The sequence below is a fragment of the Pelophylax lessonae genome, assembly GCF_965119305.1.
Source record: "Pelophylax lessonae genome assembly, chromosome: 2".
Lineage (NCBI taxonomy): Eukaryota > Metazoa > Chordata > Amphibia > Anura > Ranidae > Pelophylax > Pelophylax lessonae.
Window position 1 is genome coordinate 566,302,083 of NC_138769.1, and position 18,382 is coordinate 566,320,464.

Here is an 18,382-nt window from a genome sequence, read left to right on the forward strand (position 1 = left end):
GGAGCCCTTATAGCAAGCTATGGTGGCACTCGGCAGGAGTGTTTGATGATGGATAATGGGGGTACTGTACATGTTCCAGGGCTCATCTGATCAAAGATGGGTCATGGGGGTACTATACATCTTCCAGAGCTCCTCTGCTTGATGATGGATCATGGGGGTACTATACATCTTCCCGAGCTCCTCTGCTCAATGATGGGTCATGGGGGTACTATACATCTTCCCGAGCTCCTCTGCTCGATGATGGGTCATGACCTCATGGGGGTACTGTACATCTTCCCGAGCTCCTCTGCTCGATGATGGATCATGGGGGTACTGTACATCTTCCCGAGCTCCTCTGCTCGATGATGGATCATGGGGGTACTGTACATGTTCCAGGGCTCATCTGATCACTGATGGGTCATGGAGGTACTATACATCTTCCCGAGCTCCTCTGCTCGATGATGGATAATCGGGGTACTGTACATGTTCCTGGGCTTCTCTGATTCCTGATGAGTCATGGAGATACAGTACATGTTCTAGGTACCTCTGATCACTGCTGGATGATGGATCATGGGGGTACTGTACATGTTCCTGGGCTCCTCTGATCACTGATGGGTCATGGAGGTACAGTATATGTTCTGGGTACCTCTGATCACTGCTGATGGATCATAGGGGTACTGTACATGTTCCCAAGCTCCTCTGATCGCTGACAGTTCATGGGGGTACTGTACATGTTCCCAAGCTCCTCTGTTTGATGATGTATCATGGGGATACTGTACATGTTCCCGGGCTCCTCTGATTGCTGATGGGTCATGGGGGTACTGTACATCTTCCTGAGCTCCTCAGTTCGATGATGGATCAATCATGGGGGTACTGTATATGTTCCTGGGCTCATCTGATCACTGATGGGTCATGGGGTACAGTACATGTTCTGGGTACCTCTGATCACTGCTGGATGATGTATCATGGGGGTACTGTACATGTTCCCAGGCTCCTCTGATTGCTGATGGGTCATGGGTGTACTATACATCTTCCCGAGCTCCTCTGCTCGATGATGGATCATGGGGGTTCTGTACATGTTCCCGGGCTCCTCTGATCGCTGATGATTTATGGGGGTACTGTACATGTTCTTGGACTCCTCTGATTGCTGATGGGTCATGGGGGTACTATACATCTTCCCGAGCTCCTCTGCTCGATGATGGGTCATGGGGGTTCTGTACATGTCCCCGGACTCCTCTGATCGCTGATGATTTATGGAGGTACTGTACATGTTCTTGGACTCCTCTGATTGCTGATGGGTCATGGGGGTACTATACATCTTCCAGAGCTCCTCTGCTCAATGATGAGTCATGGGGGTTCTGTAGAGGTTCCCGGGCTCCTCTGATCGCTGATGATTTATGGGGGTTCTGTACAGGTTCCCGGGCTCCTCTGATCGCTGATGATTTATGGGGGTTCTGTACAGGTTCCCGGGCTCCTCTGATCGCTGATGATTTATGGGGATTCTGTTCAGGTTCCCGGGCTCCTCTGATCGCTGATGATTTATGGGGGTTCTGTACAGGTTCCCGGGCTCCTCTGATCGCTGATGATTTATGGGGGTTCTGTACAGGTTCCCGGGCTCCTCTGATTGCTGATGATTTATGGGGGTACTGTACATGTTCTTGGACTCCTCTGATTGCTGATGGGTCATGGGGGTACTAAACATCTTCCTGAGCTCCTCTGCTCAATGATGGGTCATGGGGGTACTATACATCTTCCTGAGCTCCTCTGCTCGATGATGGATCATGGTGGTTCTGTACATGTTCCCGGACTCCTCGGATCGCTGATGATTCATGGGGCTACTGTAAATGTTCCCGGGCTCCTCTGATTGCTGAAATAAAAAAACGCAGAAAGAAAAAAATATATTTTTTTTCAAAATTGTCGCTTTTTTTGTTTATAGCGCAAAAAAGAAAAAAACGCAAAGGTGACCAAATACCACCTAAAGAAAGCTCTATTTGTGGGGGAAAAATTATGAGTTTTATTTGGGTACAGCGTTGCACGACTGCGCAATTGTCAGTTAAAGTAACGAAGTGCCGTATCGCAAAAAAGGGCCTGGTCATGAAGGGAGTAAACCTTCCAGGCCTTAAGTAGTTAATAATGCCCCCCCATGCGCAATTGTTCTGCGGGGTTTTGGGTCCCATCTTCACAGGCAGAGCGGGAGTCCCACATGTTGGCATGTCTGTACAGGAACAGATGTGCTGCAGGGACTAACAAAGATGGTGACGCCAGAGCGTGGGTGGGGCCAAAGGTGACTGAGGTTCCTCTTTAAGGAGGTAGAAAAGAAAACAAAGCTCATTTTTTTTAGTAGAGGCCACATTCCGTCACCCCATATGTTTCCTATTAGAAGCACATGGTATGGGAGCTGCTGGTGGGCCCAACAAAGGAGTGAGAGCAGTGTGGGCCCCTACAATGTAGTATTGCAGGGATGTGTGTTTATATCTCCTGCCTGCCTTTGTTGTGCTGTGTGTACTACCTTCCCTTCCCAGTGATGTGAGGGAGATGGGAATGTACTGAGGGGAGGAGGAGGGAGGACAGGGAACTCAGTGTCTCTGGCTCAGCTCTTCATCTGCTGATTAAATCCTCAAGTATGCCAGGAATCCCCGCACTGAACAATGCGCCTCCCCCCAGCACAGGACAAACCCATGTGGAGGGAGCGACAAAGGGGGGAGAAGAAGACGAGACAGGGGAGACTAATCACCTCCACTGCTCATCCCCTCCCCCTGCCCTACCACACCATACACTGCCCCATCGGGGATCTCCCCGGCGCCCTGACCCCGAGCACACCGCGGCATCGCTGCAACAGGCGTGGCCAGGCCCCCGTCCTCAGCCATCACCCGCTTGTGGGACAGCCCGCCAGGGGTGGGCGGGGCTCGGCGCCGAGAGACCCGCCCTTGTCTTTTTTGTTAATGAAAGTTCCAGGAACATTGTATTCCTGCCTTTCCAGTGGAGCCAATAGAGGCGACAGCCCCGGGCTGACCCTGTACTACGAGACACCATGATCTTCTCCAGTGTGCCCCTCAGGATACCCACCGGGAAGCTGGTAGGTGCTGGCCTCCTTTGTCATGATAACACGCGGTGTGTACTGGGAGAGGGGACCCGGGCACTGCCGGACACTGCCAGGGGGGTGGCCTCTTCATGGCCTGAGCCCTGCTGGATCATAGGGGGTGCCATGCATGTTCCTGGGATCATCTGATCACTAATAGATGATGGATCATGGGGGTGATCTATATGTTCCTGGGCTCCTCTGATCACTAATAGATGATCGATCATGGGGGTGATCTATATGTTCCTGGGCTCCTCTGATCACTAATAGATGATCGATCATGGGGGTGATCTATATGTTCCTGGGATCATCTGATCACTAATAGATGATGGATAAGGGAGTGATCTATATGTTCCTGGCTCCTCTGATCACTAATAGATGAGGGATCATGGGGGTGATCTATATGTTCCTGGGATCATCTGATCACTAATAGATGATGGATCATGGGGGTGATCTATATGTTCCTGGGATCATCTGATCACTAATAGATGATGGATCATGGGGGTGATCTAATTGTTCCTGGGCTCCTCTGATCAATAATGGATCATGGGGGATGACATGCATGTTCCTGGGCTCATCTGATCACTCACTGATGGATGGATGGATCGATCATGGGGTACTGTATATGTTCTTGGGCTCCTCTAATGGATCATGGGTGATTCATGCATGTTCCTGGGCTCCTCTGATCGCTAATGGGTAATGGGGGTACTGTGCATGTTCTGGGTACCTCTAAACACTGCTGGATGATGTATCACAGGGGTACTGTACATCTTCCTAGGTTTCTCTGATCGCTGATGAGTCATTGGGGTTCTGTATATGTTTCTGGGCTCCTCAGATCACTCCCTGATGGATGGATGGATCATAGGGGTACTGTATATGTTCTTGGGCTCCTCTAATGGATCATGGGGGATTCCATGCATGTTCCTGAGCTCCTCTGATCACTCACTGATGGATGAATAATGGCGGTGATCTATATGTTCCTGGGCCACTCTGATCACTAATGGATGATGGATCATGGGGGATGCCATGCATGTTCCTGGGCTCATCATAACACTATGACATAGGGGTACTATACATCTTCTCAAGCTCCTCTGCTCAATGCTGGATCATGGGGGTACTGTACATGTTCCCGGGCTCCTCTGATTGCTGATGGATCATGGGGTACAGTACATGTTCTGGGTACCTCTGATCACTGCTGGATGATGTATAATTTGGGTACTATACATGTTCCCGGGCTCCTCTAATAGCTGATGGGTCATGGGGGTACTATACATCTTCTCAAGCTCCTCTGCTCAATGCCGGATCATGGGGGTACTGTACATGTTCCCGGGCTCCTCTGATTGCTGATGGATCATGGGGTACAGTACATGTTCTGGGTACCTCTGATCACTGCTGGATGATGTATCATGGAGGTACTGTACATCTTACCAGGTTTCTCTGATCGCTGATGGGTCATGGTATACATGTTCCTGGGGTCCTCTGATCGCTGATGAGTCACGGGGGTACTATATATTTTTCTGGGCTCCTCTGATCGCTGATGAGTCATGGAGGTTTGATATGTTTCTGGGCTCCTCTGATCGCTAAAAGTCATGTTGGTACTATACATCTTTCTGGGCTCCTCTGATCACTGATGGGGATACTGTACATATTCCCAGGCTCCTCTGATCGCTGTTCGGTCATGGCGGTACAGTACATGTTCCCAGGCTCCTCTTATTGCTGATGAGCCATGGCGGTACTATACATGTTTCCGGGATCCTTTAATTGCTAAGGGGTCATAGGGGTGCCATGCATGTTCCGGGGCTCCTCTGATTACTCGCTGCTGAATGGATCATGGGGGTACTGTACATGTTCTGGGTATCTCTGATCATTGTTCGGTGATATATCATGGGGGTACTATACATGTTTCTGAGCTCCTCTGATCGTCCCATATTGCTTGGACCCCATTCACACCTTTTGAAGTGTATTGCATGTGTTTTTGTTTTGGCCAATGGAAAGCTGTATCATCCGTGACATCATATTTCATCAGCATCCTTGTACCTGCCAGACCAGTTGTTAGGCACAAAAACGTGAAAAACGTGATACAATGCCTGCTTTTATGTGCTCACATTAAAGCCTAAACTGGCCCAAAACCAAAAATCTCCTGTAACCCTTAATGTGACAAGTGGCACAACGCTGACATGTGACCCGACACTGTTTATTAGAATAGGATCCTTCATGTTGTGGGGTGTCACGCGTCCAGAAATTCATTACAAAACACTCAGGAGTAGGGATGGGCTCAGGCATGTTCGGATCCTAGTCCCAACCCACCTGAGCAATCCCACCAGGAAGCCGTAACTGCACACCACCAATCATAGGCAGCGTGTGTATGTACAGCTGCGGGTCGGGAAATGCCTCACTGCCTATGATTGGTGGTGTACAGTGATGGCCTGCTGGCGGGATTGCTCAGGTGGGTTGGGAGTACAATCCGAAATTTCCTGAGCCCATCCCTACTCAAGAGTGAATGGACATCGGTCTAGTATGATTGGAAGGACCCATTTAGGCTGGCCATACACTAGTAGATTTTTGAATAAACCTTTACAATCAATGACTAGGTGAACGTCATTCAAAGTTTACCAAAACTTCTTTCTTTTCCTAAATGAAAGCCACAAACACTCTTCGAAATTCGCTTGAGTAAAAAAATTTCCATCCTCCTACAAATTTTCTTGTCACTGCAGTCGAAAACTATTATTCATTTGATACCACTAATGATTACAATATCCAACAAATGTTCTTTAAAATAAAAACGTTTGAAAAAAAATCTACTAGTGTCTGGCTAGGTTTAGACTTCGAGGGGTGCTTCAGTTTTGGTGGGCCCCTCATACACAGGAATGAAAATACACAACTGATCACCAAACGTAGCCACCAGAGCCTGTTGGAAGTGACAAGTTCTGCATAGAACCGTTATAGATGTTAAGTCCATACATGTATATATGTGCCAGCAGATCTCCAGGTAGATCTCCATCCACCATTCACATAGATCTCCAAACACAATCTAGAGCTTGCTCTGGCCTGACCGTGCTGGCTCACCTACCGCTACACCAAATGTCCTCAGTCATTAAGATTTCTCACTAATCAATACCTAGGAAGTTGGTTTACCTTCTCAATGACCGGCATGTATTTTACCATCATTACAGTTACGAGATCACAGCACACACATAATTGTAGTCTACCTTCCTTAAATGGACCCTAAACAATATCCTTATTTTTTTTTTTTTTAAATATTCCATGTGCATCCATTGCTTAATGACCCTGTATTCTATTTTTATTGAAATGTGTTTTTCTTCCTTCTTTTAACGTCCTCTATTAGTTCCCGAATGTCTCCTTTTTCCCCATACTTTAGTTATTTTGGAATGATAGTTACAGCCATGTGCACTGCTCTCCGCACATTACGAATCCCATAGTCCGACTCGGGAACGACCAATTCCTACATACAGTGGGACCTCAGAGAATGAACGTAGCCACCCTCTAAGGCTAGGTTCCGCACATTACAAATCCCATAGTCCAACTCGGGAACGAGCAAGTCCTACGTACAATGGGACCCTGTAGAATGAACGTAGCCACCCTCTAAGGCTAAGCTCCGCACGTTACAAATCCCATAGTCCAACTCGGGAATGACCAATTCCTACATACAGTGGGACCTCGGAGAATGAACGTAGCCACCTTCTAAGACTAGGCTCCGCACATTACAAATCCCATAGTCCGACTCGGGAATGACCAATTCCTACATACAGTGGGACCTCGGAGAATGAACGTAGCCACCTTCTAAGACAAGGCTCCGCACATTACAAATCCCATAGTCCAACTCGAGAACGAGCAATTCCTACATACAGTGGGACCTCGGAGAATGAACGTAGCCACCCTCTAAGGCTAGGCTCCGCAAATTACAAATCCCATAGTCCAACTCGGGAACGAGCAAGTCCTACATACAGTGGGACCCCGGAGAATGAACGTAGCCACCCTCTAAGGCTAAGCTCCGCACATTACAAATCCCATAGTCCAATTCAGGAATGACCAATTCCTACATACAGTGGGACCCCGTAGAATGAACGTAGCCACCCTCTAAGGCTAGGCTCCGCACATTACAAATCCCGTAGTCCAGCTCTGGAACAGGCAAGTCCTACATACAGTGGGACCCCGTAGAATGAACGTAGCCACCCTCTAAGGCTAGGCTCCGCACATTACAAATCCCATAGTCCAACTCTGGAACAGGCAAGTCCTACATACAGTGGGACCCCGTAGAATGAACGTAGCCACCCTCTAAGGCTAGGCTCCGCACATTACAAATCCCATAGTCCAGCTCTGGAACAGGCAAGTCCTACATACAGTGGGACCCCGTAGAATGAACGTAGCCACCCTCTAAGGCTAGGCTCCGCACATTACAAATCCCATAGTCCCCATCTGGAACAGGCAAGTCCTACATACAGTGGGACCCCGTAGAATGAACGTAGCCACCCTCTAAGGCTAGGCTCCGCACATTACAAATCCCGTAGTCCAGCTCTGGAACAGGCAAGTCCTACATATAGTGGGACCCCGTAGAATGAACGTAGCCACCCTCTAAGGCTAGGCTCCGCACATTACAAATCCCATAGTCCAGCTCTGGAACAGGCAAGTCCTACATACAGTGGGACCCCGTAGAATGAACGTAGCCACCCTCTAAGGCTAGGCTCCGCACATTACAAATCCCATAGTCCAACTCGGGAACAAGCAAGTCCTACATACAATGGGACCCCGTAGAATGAACGTAGCCACCCTCTAAGGCTAGGCTCCGCACATTACAAATCCCATAGTCCGACTCGGGAATGACCAATTCCTACATACAGTGGGACCTCGGAGAATGAACGTAGCCACCCTCTAAGGCTAGGCTCCACACATTACAAATCCCATAGTCCAACTCGGGAACGAGCAATTCCTACATACAGTGGGACCTCGGAGAATGAACGTAGCCACCCTCTAAGGCTAGGCTCCGCACATTACAAATCCCACAGTCCAACTCAGGAATGACCAATTCCTACATACAGTTGGACCCCGTAGAACATGGGTGTCCAACCTTTTGGCTTCTCTGGGCCACATTGAGTGTAGAGAAATGTTCTCGTGCCGCATATAAAATATATACTATAGTTAAGGTATATAAGTAATACATGCCTGCCGTAGAATGAACGTAGCCACCCTCTAAGGCTAGGCTCCGCACATTACAAATCCCATAGTCCAACTCGGGAACGAGCAAGTCCTACATACAGTGGGACCCCGTATAATGAACATAGCCACCCTCTAAGGCTAGGTTCACACCTATGCATTTTTCAGAAATGCACTACAGTCCATTTAACATGATTTTCCTATGAATCATGTTCACATATATGCATGGGCAGCCCCATAGAACTGCATTAGTCGCATCGCCCCCCCAAAGTGTTTGTTTTACCAAGGCCACAAAGCACAGTGTTGTGACCCCGGCATGTGTACAGCCATGTACGATTAGTTTTACTGCCCCCCCCCCATTCAGCCGCACATGCGAGCGAGCACTAAGGGCATAAGAGTCCTATGCATGCTTTGCTTGAGCCAATTTTCTGTACAATTAATCCAATATACCAGAGTAAGAACCATTACAGATGATTGGAAGTATTGCTTCCCAAGATATACTTTAAACAAAAAAAAAAAAAAAAACCCTTTTTAATGATTTTTGCATGGGAAGGGGGAGGGGGGGAGGCACTTGGCCCTTTTCTAATCCAGCGTTAGTGGAACTTCCTGTAATGTTTTATAAGTTTTCCTTGTGTGATGCGATTCCATTGCCTTAGTAAATATTTGCTGTTTTAGCATCGTGTATTTATGCTGGGTGTGTGCCAGCTCTCCAGTCTGCCATTGTGACTGCAATGTGTTGAGAATTTAGGAGATGATCAAAGCAGAAGTGGGGCAGTCCTATGCCAAGGTGATGGCTGCCTTTGCTGGGTAGTCCTGGGAGCACGGCTTTATCTATCTATGTCATCTTGTATCTGATGAGTAATTGACTAGAACAAGGTCAGCTTTTTGTGCTGAGTGTTACAGGGTTCAGGAAGGGTAACCTTCTTCTTTTTCTTATCACCTCATTGTTGGGATTACAGTGTTACCAAACCCCGGAATCTGCATTCACTATATCTGGTCTCTCACAGTACACAGAACATGGAAATGCAATTATTTTAGTAAATATAAACTGATAAATACCTTTTCTTATCAGCAGTATATAGCAGTCTTGTGACTTCTATCAGTGTCTTGTTAAAGTTGTTTGAGGAGGAGTTTTCATTCTACTCTGACTGTTCTATGAGGCAGGACTCCCGACCCTCTGTCTGGACAGTGCTGATTGGCCCTGTGCAGATCACATTCACCCTCCCAAAAAATAATACACACCAAGTTGAGCACGTGCAGAGTGGCTCCAAAGGCTCTGTCTTATCAGGAGATGGATTAAGGACAGTGAAAGAAGGGAAGAATCATAGAAGACAGGATCAAACAGCCTTTTTATACAATGATTTAACCCCTTACACTCCACAGTGAGTATAACAAGCATGCTTTACTGCATATACAGACTGATTTTACTGTTGTGGGTTTAGTAACACTCAGACAGCTATTTCATATTATGAGGCAGTACTGTATTGAGTATGTTTTAGATTAATAGTAACCCCATATACCTGCTGTATACAAGACATAGATACGCACAGACAGGTGTTATCCTCATAAGGGCTCATTCACCTGGGTGCCCAGGGTGGCGGTAAAAGCAGGCGGTTGAGCTGCAGTTTTACCGCCCCTGATTGCCCATCTAAACACAGAAATAAATCTATTTAGAGCTGAACACATGGTAGGGCCATAGCAAAAATGAAACTGCATGTCGCATTCAGTGGGCAGTGCTACCTCAAAACGCGACCTATTCAAGTGAATGGGGCCATGCCACAACCACACTGCTACTGTGTGCAATGCCCGTACATGCTGCAGAGTTGGTTAGCATTTTGAGAGTAAAGAAAGGCCTTCTCACTGCCAACAAAATGCTTTCAACGATCAACTGCAGGTAATAGCTGTACATTTGAACAAGCTGTGCAATATTTGATATATTTATTATCTTATTTATAGCAATTCTAGAATGCAATGAATTAAAGTGTTACTAAACCCACAACAGTAAAATCAGTCTGTATATGCAGTAAAGCATGCTTGTTATACTCACTGTGAAACCTAAGGGGTTAATCCTCTGCATTGTGTAAAAAGGCTGTTTGATCCTGTCTTCTCTGATCCTCCCCTTCTTCCATAGTCCCCAATCCGTCTACTGGTAGCCTTGGGGACAAGCTGCATATGCTCAGTTTGGTATGTATTGCTAACAAGTTTTTTTATTTCTTGGGAGGGTACATGGGATCAACACAGGGCCAATCAGCACTGTCCAGACAATGAATCAGGGGTCCTGCAACCTCATTGGACAGTCAGAGTAGAATGGAAAACCTTCCTACAAGCTTTAGGCAGACACTGATGGAAATCACAAGACTGCTATATAATGCTGATGAGAAAATGTATTTAGCAGTTTTATATTTACTAAAAAAAATTGCATTTCCATGTTCTGTGTACTGTGGGAGAGCAGATATAGTGAGTGCAGTCTCCTGGGTTTAGTAACACTTTTAACCTCAGGAGCAAGTAGAATTGTTTCTGGGCTCTGATCACTGCTGGCTGGATCATGGGGGTACTATACATGTTTCTGGGCTCTGATCACTGCTGGATGGATCATGGGAGTACTATACATGTTTCTGGGCTCTGATCACTGCTGGATGGATCATGGGGGTACTATACATGTTTCTGGGCTCTGATCACTGCTGGCTGGATCATGGGGGTACTATACATGTTTCTGGGCTCTGATCACTGCTGGCTGGATCATGGGGGTACTATACATGTTTCTGGGCTCTGATCACTGCTGGCTGGATCATGGGGTACTATACATGTTTCTGGGCTCTGATCACTGCTGGCTGGATCATGGGGTACTATACATGTTTCTGGGCTCTGATCACTGCTGGCTGGATCATGGGGGTACTATACATGTTTCTGGGCTCTGATCACTGCAGGCTGGATCATGGGGATACTATACATGTTTCTGGGCTCTGATCACTGCTGGCTGGATCATGGGGTACTATACATGTTTCTGGGCTCTGATCACTGCAGGCTGGATCATGGGGTACTATACATGTTTCTGGGCTCTGATCACTGCTGGCTGGATCATGGGGTACTATACATGTTTCTGGGCTCTGATCACTGCTGGCTGGATCATGGGGTACTATACATGTTTCTGGGCTCTGATCACTGCTGGCTGGATCATGGGGTACTATACATGTTTCTGGGCTCTGATCACTGCTGGCTGGATCATGGGGTACTATACATGTTTCTGGGCTCTGATCACTGCTGGCTGGATCATGGGGGTACTATACATGTTTCTGGGCTCTGATCACTGCAGGCTGGATCATAGGGGTACTATACATGTTTCTGGGCTCCTCTAGGATACTCTTTAAAAGTCTGCCTCATAGAGCTGCACGATTAATCGTATGAAAATCGCGATCTCGATTCACCCCCCCTGACGATCTAAACCTGACATTTGCTTGATTCTTTGCATAGCTGCAGCGCTGTGGGGACAAATGGCGGAATTTACAGCAGACTGATGTTTATCAGTTTTCTTTAATTTAACCAAGGGGTTGATTGAAAGAAAATTACGTACTTTGTGCACTGGTCCAAATAGTTTGGTGGATCATGGTGTGGGACTGTTTTTTCAGGGATTGGGCTTGGCCCCTTAGGCTGGGTGCAAGTTGGATGTGGGTTTCCCAGCATCCAGTTTGTATGACAGGAGAGTGTGACCGGCTCTCAATGGAGCTGATCTCCATGGCGGCCGCCGAGCGCACTGCAGAAGGATCCTGTACGTATTTGGCTCAATTTAAGGCCCGAATTTAGGCAAAAATTCAGACCTGATGCGCCTCTGAAACAGTGTACAGGGATGCACCGGACCCCTGCTGCGAGCCGCTCTGCAAATACTGTGAACCCAGCCTTCATTTCAGTGAAGGGGACTCTTAAAGCCTCAGCATACCAAGACATTTTGGACAATTCCATGCTCCCAACTTTGTGGGAACAGTTTGGGGATGGCCCCTTCCCGTTCCAACATGACTGTGCACCAGTGCACACAGCAAGGTCCATAAAGACACGGATGAGCGAGTTTGGGGTGGAAGAACCTGACTGGCCTGCCCAGAGTCCTGACCTCAACCCAATAGAACACCTTTGGGATGAATTAGAGCAGAGACTGCCAGGCCTTCTCATCTACATCTGTGCCTGACCTCACAAATGTGCTCATGGAAGAATGGTCGAACATTCCCATAGACACACTCCTAAAACTTGTGGACAGCCTTCCCAGAAGAGTTGAAGCTGGCAAAAGGTGGGCCAACTCAATATTGAACCCTACAGACTAAGACTGGGATGCCATTAAAGTCCATGTGCCTGTAAAGGCAGACGACTCATAAACTTTTGAAAATATAGTGTATAGGTATATGGGAAATGTAAGGCCCATCTGCCATGTGGACGCATATGTGCACTGCACCAGTGGGAGCAGGCAAAGACAAATTTTGTTGCAGAAATGTCTCAAACATGCGACACAATAAGAGTCGGTTCACACTGGGGCGACACGACTCTGCACAACTTCGGGAGGCGACTTGTAAGTCCCGTGCACGACGACTTCGGAGCGACTTGCAGGGACTTCACATAATGGAAGTCTATGCAAGTCGCCTCCAGGTCGCCCCGAAGTAGTACAGGACCCTTTTTCTAAGTCGGAGCGACTTGTGTCGCTCCTATTAGAACGGGTTCTGTAGCGGTCAATGGACCGCGAGGGAGCGCGACTTGTCAGGCTGACAAGTCGCCTGACAAGTCGCGCTAGTGTGAATCGAGTCTAATTACACTTTCAAAACAATTAACAACAATTTACTACAAAATAAGAGGACTTCTCTACCTCCAGTTTCCTTTCCACCAATGTGGTGGTGTTTCTTTGTAAATCCGGCCCGGAAATAGTGCCATACAGTAAACGGGTCATGAATAAGTATTGGAATTTGTCGCATGGATCTGTACTAACTGTGAAAATGTTGCAGGCTTTACATGAATTTAGCGCCAGGATTCTGAATTCATCCATATCTCCAGAAATGTGTCCTAAATGCCTTATTGAATCAAGTCCTATATACTTGTGCTGAGCTACATGAATTGCTTTGTTACAAATTGTTGGCCTTTTACCTACAACCAAGCGCGGCCTAGTAAGCAGTTGGTGACAATTAGCAGTTCTTGCTTCATGTATTATTTCTAGGCTATTTAAAGGCAATTTAACTGATGAATGATAAATGACCCTAGATATTCCTGGTGGACTCAAGGCCAAGCACCTTCTTCCTTTGTCCAGCCATTTTTTCTACATTCAAGATATAGTGGTTTTAGGATTTGTCTGATATCAAACTGCTGCTCTGACTAGACAATTGGACATTCAGAAGAAATGTTTTTTACCATTTTGTTTTAAATAAATGTTCTAGACCAACCAAATTATACATGTCCTAGACTAGGGGTGTCCAAGCTTTTGACCTTCCTCGGCCACATTGGAAAAAGAGGAATGGTTTTGGGTCGCACATAAAATACACTAAAGATGGCGGATGAGCAGTTCCTCCTGCAGCTTTCAGCGGGTAGGTGCGACCACCGGACCCATTCACCATAAAGACAGGTCACCAGCATCTGCACCTATTCGTGGCTCTCTACACAGCCAATGATTACCTGCTGTGATTACTGCTGGATGCAGACAAAGTGCGCCCAGTGGTGATCACCACAGGTAATCGCTGGCTATGTAGAGAGCTGCAGCTGCTGGTGAACTCTTGTTATAGTGACAATGTTTAAAATGTTTATGTTTATATTATATATATCTTGTTATAGTGAACCTACCCACTAAGAGCCACAGGAGGAACTGCCACTACAATTTGCACCAGCCCAAATCTCGATTGTGAATGTAGCCTTTCAATGTTTGGTGTGCGGGGGGGGGGGGTCACACATGTGATGCCAGAGATCGCATGTGATTCGCACTGCATTGCTGTGCAGATCACATGCAATGTCTGTGTGATGCAAATTCAGCCATACAGTTTGTATGGCTTAAATCGCATTTGCACCAAAATGGTGCAGGCCCAGGGCTCTTTTTTTTTTTTTTGGTCTACACTGGAACACCCATGCAATCCAATTCCACAGGTGGCACTGCATTCTGCGAACCAATTTAAGGGTGTCATTAACTTTCTATTGACACTGCAGCGCTTCACAGAGAGCAGTGTGAACTGCCTGCGAGTTGGATGCGATGCGGGAAGCCGCACAGGAATCACGCTGGTTTCCGCATCGCATATGTGTGAACCGAGACTAAAGTAGATTTTGCACTAAAGGTCCCTGGTTTCTGAAGTCAGCTCCATCTTTGAGAATCCCCCTGTCTCCTGTTCCAGTTAGCATCATCTGCCCACAGTTAACGTCAGACATTTACATGTCTATATGGGTGTATTGTGCGCACTATACAGGCCATACTCATGCTTTTTACGCAGTAACCTTCAACCAGGAAGATTCGGCCTTAATACATCAGTACTATGTGCAAGGACCTTTTGCTGTTGAGAAAGATAGATAGATATTTTCAGAATATAGAAACAAAGCTAAGTTGTCAGATGTGGATACAATTATTTACCAGCAAGGGATTTACCAGTTGTTAGCCACTGCCCCAGTGGAATCAGTATATTGCAACCTTAGTTTTGTTCATTAAAAGCTTGCTACCTACGGAGCGTACAACAACACTCTATCAGCAAGTGGTTATGACAAGCTCAAAGCTGCAGCCATTAACTTAAAGAGGTTGTAAACCCAAATTTTTTATTTTATTTTTTTCAGCCTGAAAGAGAAACCTATATACTTACCTTAGAACGAGCCCCCGCTGTGCTGTCGGCTTACCTCTATTACGGGCGACATGTTCAGTCGCCCGTCTTCCAGGATCGCGGCATCCGGCCGTCTGATTGGCCGGAGCCGCAGTGACGTCACTCCCGCGCACGCACGCGGGAGCCGACGGTCTCGGCACGGGGCTCTAAAGGAACGGCACCAGCGGCCGTTCCTTCAGAGCGCATGCGCCAGTGATGTCACTGGCTGCATGTAAGGTAAATATCTCCTAAACGGTACATGTTTAGGAGATATTTACAGTACCTATAGGTAAGCCTTATCATAGGCTTACCTATAGGTACAACTTGCAGAGGAGGGTTTACTTCCTCTTTAATACCATTTTTTTTTTTCTCATAACCAAGTGATGTGGGCGACTCTACAGCCACCCAGTCACTTTTACTGTAGTGTAAAGGGTCATAGTTTCCTGGCCCAATCTGTGCTTGATTAGCAGCATTTTCTTTATCTTTTTCTTTATCTTATAAAGTGCATAACCTACAGTACATCCGGAAAGTATTCTCAGCTCTTTACTTTTTCCACATTTTGTTATGTTACAGCCTTATTGCAAAATGGATTCAATTCATTATTTTCCTCAAAATTCTAAAAACAATACCCCATAATGAGAATGAGAAAGAAGTTTGTTTAAAATCTTTGTAAATTTACTAAAAATAAAAAAATCCCATGTACATAATAAGTATTCACAGCCTTTGCCATGACACTCAACATTGAGCTCAAATGCATCGTGTTTCCACTGATCATCCTTGAGATGTTTCTACAACTTGATTGGAGTCAACCTGTGGTAAATTCAAATGATTGGACATGATTTGTAAAGGCACACACCTGTTTATCTAAGGTCCCACAGTTAACTGTGCATGTCAGAGCACAAACCAAGCCATGAAGTCCAAGGAATTGTCTGTGTACACCTCTGAGACAGAATTTTTGCAAGGCACAGATCTGGGGAAGGGTACAGAAAATGTATTGCAGTATTGAAGGTCTCAACGAGGACAGTGACCTCCATCATCCATAAATGGAAGACATTTGGAACCAGTGGGACTGTTCCTAGAGTGGGCCGCCCGGCAAAACCGAGCGATCGGGGGAGAAGGGCCTTAGTCAGGAAGATGACCAGAACCTGGTGGTCATTCTGACAGAGCTCCAGCACTTCTCTGTGGAGAGTGGAGAGGCTTCCAGAAGAACAACCATCTCTGCAGCACTCCACCATCAAACCTGTATGGTAGAGTGGCCAGACAGAAGCCACTTCTCAGTAGAAAGGCACATGACAGCCCGCGTGGAGTTTGCCAAAAGAAACCTGAAGGACTCTCCGACCATGAGAAACAAATTCTCTGGTCTGAAGGAACAAGAGTGAACTATTTTACCTGAATGGCAAGCGACATGTCTGGAGGAAACCAGGCACCGCTCATCACCTGGCCAATGCCATCCCTACAGTGAAGCATGGTGATGGCAGTATCATGCTGTGGGGATGTTTTTCAGTGGTACGAACTGGGAGACTAGTCAGGATCAAGGGAAATGTGATTGCAGCAATGTACAGACATCCTCAATGAAAACCTGCTCCAGAGCGCTCTGGACCTCAGACTGGGGAGAAGGCTCATCTTCAAACAGAACAATGACCCTAAGTACACAGCCAAGATAACAAAGGAGGGGCTACAGGACAACTCTGTGACTTTCCTTGAGTGGCCCAGACTTGACCCCGATTGAACATCTCTGGAGATATCTGCAAATGGCTGTGCACCAATGCTCCCCATCCAACCTGATGAAGATTGAGAGGTCCTGCAAAGAAGACTGGGAGAAACTTCTTAAAATAGGTGTGCCAAGCTTGTAGAATCATACAAGACTTGAGGCTGTAATTGGTGCAAAAGGGGCTTCAACAAAGTATTGAACAAAGGCTGTGAATACTTATGTACATGTGGTTTGTTTCCTTTTTTATTTTTAATAAATTTGCAAAGATTTCAAACAAACTTCTTTCATGTTGTCATTATGGGATATTGTTTGTAGAATTTTGAGGAAAATAATGAATTTAATCCATTTTGGAATAAGGCTGTAATCTAACAGTGGGAAAAGTGAAGCGTTGTGAATACTTTCAGGATGTACATATAGCAATCCAAAGTGACACTTCTGTAAACAAATTCAAACATCGCAAGACAATAATTGTCACAACTCTTAAGTGCAAAAAACATAAAGCGCAAATGCTATAAACACATCTAGTGCAATAATTATGTCAATGTGCAAAAAAAAAAAAAACGTAAAGCCCAGTGCTATTGCTGAAAAAAAAGTGCAAAGTGCAATATATTAGTCCATACAAAAAGGTCCATGGTGTGCTAAAGAAAAGTCTCCCAGCAAATCCAGTGTAAAAGTAATCTTCTGAAAGTGTATTTGAATCACTAAATAGTGATACCCGATGTGATCCTCCACTATCCACACTAAAATGACTCACCAAAATCATTGGCTGGTCAGATTATAAACCAGCTGCTGCACTTTTAAAGTAGTTTACTAGGGGTTAAGTCTTCAATATTCTGGCTTCCAATAACTTCCCTTTCAAAAAAACTCTCATACAGGTCACGGCCATACATGAAATTGAAACAGAGGTAGGAAGGCTTCCATAGTATGTTAATGTTTAAAACAGGCTTTATTTAAAAAACATATAATCTGCTCACATTTCAAATGTCTGTCCCGACAATACGGTATATACGTTTGTTTGTATTGCGATCGTCTCCGACTGTCAGTTACAAGCCACGAGTATGCTCAAGCCCCTGTGCGCTGACGTTAGCGTCCTAGCCCCGCCTTACACATTTCGTCATTTTTAACGTCCTCCTGAAGCAGAAGGACGTGTGATGCCATCTCCCCATCTTTATAGTTGGAATCCACCCGGCAACCAACATCACACGTAATACAGTTAAAATAAAACTGTAAAAAGATACTAATTCAAGCGTGCTAATCACATAAGAATGGTCTGTCCTATAAATGTCTTGCAACATGAACCATATATTTCTTATTGCACCAATATAGATCCCCCACATCCTGTTATCATATAAAGGGGAAATGTTTGCGCTTATTAAAGCGGAGTTCCGGGCACAAAATCGACCTAATCGATTTTGTGCCCATCCGCTGGATCTTCTTCACCTGAAAAGGAATTGGATAGTTAGGTATATATTTTTTTTTTTTTTTTTTACTCACCTTTAATTGTAGATAGAAAATACTCACCTATTCTGCACTTCCTCCCTCTGTGCCGCGGCTCCGCCGTCACTTCCTGTCTTGCGATGATTCCTGGGAGCTGAACGTCATCGATCCCAGGAATCAATGCGACGGCACCGGCCCCGCTCGTCA

At 46.1% G+C, this 18,382-nt stretch overlaps 1 protein-coding gene across 3 annotated transcripts in view; it reads left to right on the plus strand.

Annotated features, from left to right (window-relative positions):
* The window catches only part of RBMS2 (RNA binding motif single stranded interacting protein 2), a 199,519-nt gene that overhangs the window by 67,593 nt on the left and 113,544 nt on the right, over positions 1-18,382 (plus strand). The window contains exon 1 of one of the 3 annotated variants that reach the window (XM_082245173.1): positions 2,882-3,055. The exons of the other annotated variants lie outside the window; for them this stretch is intronic. Coding sequence (XP_082101299.1) covers positions 3,011-3,055 — 45 coding nt within the window. The 5' untranslated portion in view covers positions 2,882-3,010. Of the gene's footprint in view, positions 1-2,881; positions 3,056-18,382 lie in introns of those variants that run through there. 3 annotated transcript variants of the gene reach the window in all.